This window comes from Epinephelus moara, chromosome 18 (genome assembly GCF_006386435.1).
Source record: "Epinephelus moara isolate mb chromosome 18, YSFRI_EMoa_1.0, whole genome shotgun sequence".
In the NCBI taxonomy this organism is placed as follows: domain Eukaryota; kingdom Metazoa; phylum Chordata; class Actinopteri; order Perciformes; family Serranidae; genus Epinephelus; species Epinephelus moara.
The window spans coordinates 8333697-8334919 of NC_065523.1; the positions used below are offsets into that span (position 1 = coordinate 8333697).

General features: G+C 30.7%; 1 protein-coding gene across 3 annotated transcripts in view; it reads right to left on the minus strand.

Annotated features, from left to right (window-relative positions):
- The window catches only part of LOC126404807 (deleted in malignant brain tumors 1 protein-like), a 60156-nt gene that overhangs the window by 47264 nt on the left and 11669 nt on the right, over positions 1 to 1223 (minus strand). Inside the window, exon 6 of one of the 3 annotated variants that reach the window (XM_050068130.1) lies at positions 601 to 894. The exons of the other annotated variants lie outside the window; for them this stretch is intronic. Coding sequence (XP_049924087.1) covers positions 601 to 894 — 294 coding nt within the window. The remainder of the gene's footprint in view (positions 1 to 600; positions 895 to 1223) is intronic. 3 annotated transcript variants of the gene reach the window in all.

The window sequence follows — 1223 nt, forward strand, 5'->3', positions numbered from 1 at the left end:
GCAGTGTGAATTTGCATATTAGCTAAATATTTAGTTTCGCCCAGAACATTTAGATTTAACATTTAACATTTATATTTATACTTATATTTAGCATTTAGATTTAACATTTATATTTATATTTATATTTATATTTATATTTAGCATTTAGATTTAACATTTATATTTATATATAGATTTAATATTTAGATTTAACATTTATATTTATATTTAGATTTAATATTTAGATTTATATTTATATTTAGCATTTAGATTTAGATTTAATATTTAGATTTGGATTTAGATTTAATATTTAGACTTAACATTTAACATTTAGGTGCCACATTTAATATTTAGATTTAACTATTTAATATATTTCTAAGTTAACAAATATTGCTGTAAATGTGGTAAAAGGTGACGTTAAAAAATTCACAATACTTTTTTAAACATTGTTTGAAGCTAAATGTGGCAAAATGTTGATGTTATTTTCAGCGTGAGACACTTTACAAACGGCACCCCATATTGCTATGTTAAAATACAACATTTACTTTTGATTGAATAATCTTGGTATTGCTATTCTGCCTTCTTTGTTGTGTTATTTTATTCATTCAGTTATTTCCTTACCAGCAACAGAGAGTCTGACAGAGTCGCTTGAGGGGGAGCTGAAGTCTTGACTTGAAACCGTCGTCTGATACTGACACTGGTACGATCCTTCATTGTCAAAGTCCACTTGGACGATGTTAAAAGTAGCCGAGTTGGTACTTGATGTTTGAGTCTTCCTGAATGAGCCTGAGGTCTGCTGCAGAATGAATGTCCCACCTAAATGCTGAGTTGAGATTGAACAAGTGATGCTGACATCCTGACCCCAAGTAACCTCACCAACAGGATTCATAGAGACGCTGGGTTTTGGGAGAATCACTGAAAAAAAAAACACAATGTCAGAATGATAAATAGATTGAATATGAACTGTTTTCTTTAGTTTGCTAAATTTCCTTTTAAGTCAAAGTAATAAATGTTTTTTTTTTGGCTCACTATCTAGCTGCTAACCGGCATGCACTGAAGTCAAAGCGTAATACAGAAGTGTTAGAATTTATGTTGATAATACTTTGAACAAAGTGCATCTGTGTGAGATTGGAAGATAATGCTCCACCACGTTATTGTTAGTTAGCTAAACCTATGCTATGTAAGCAATACACTTGCTGTACGGGCAATGTAACGTTAAGGTAACATTAATGCTAGACTTGGGT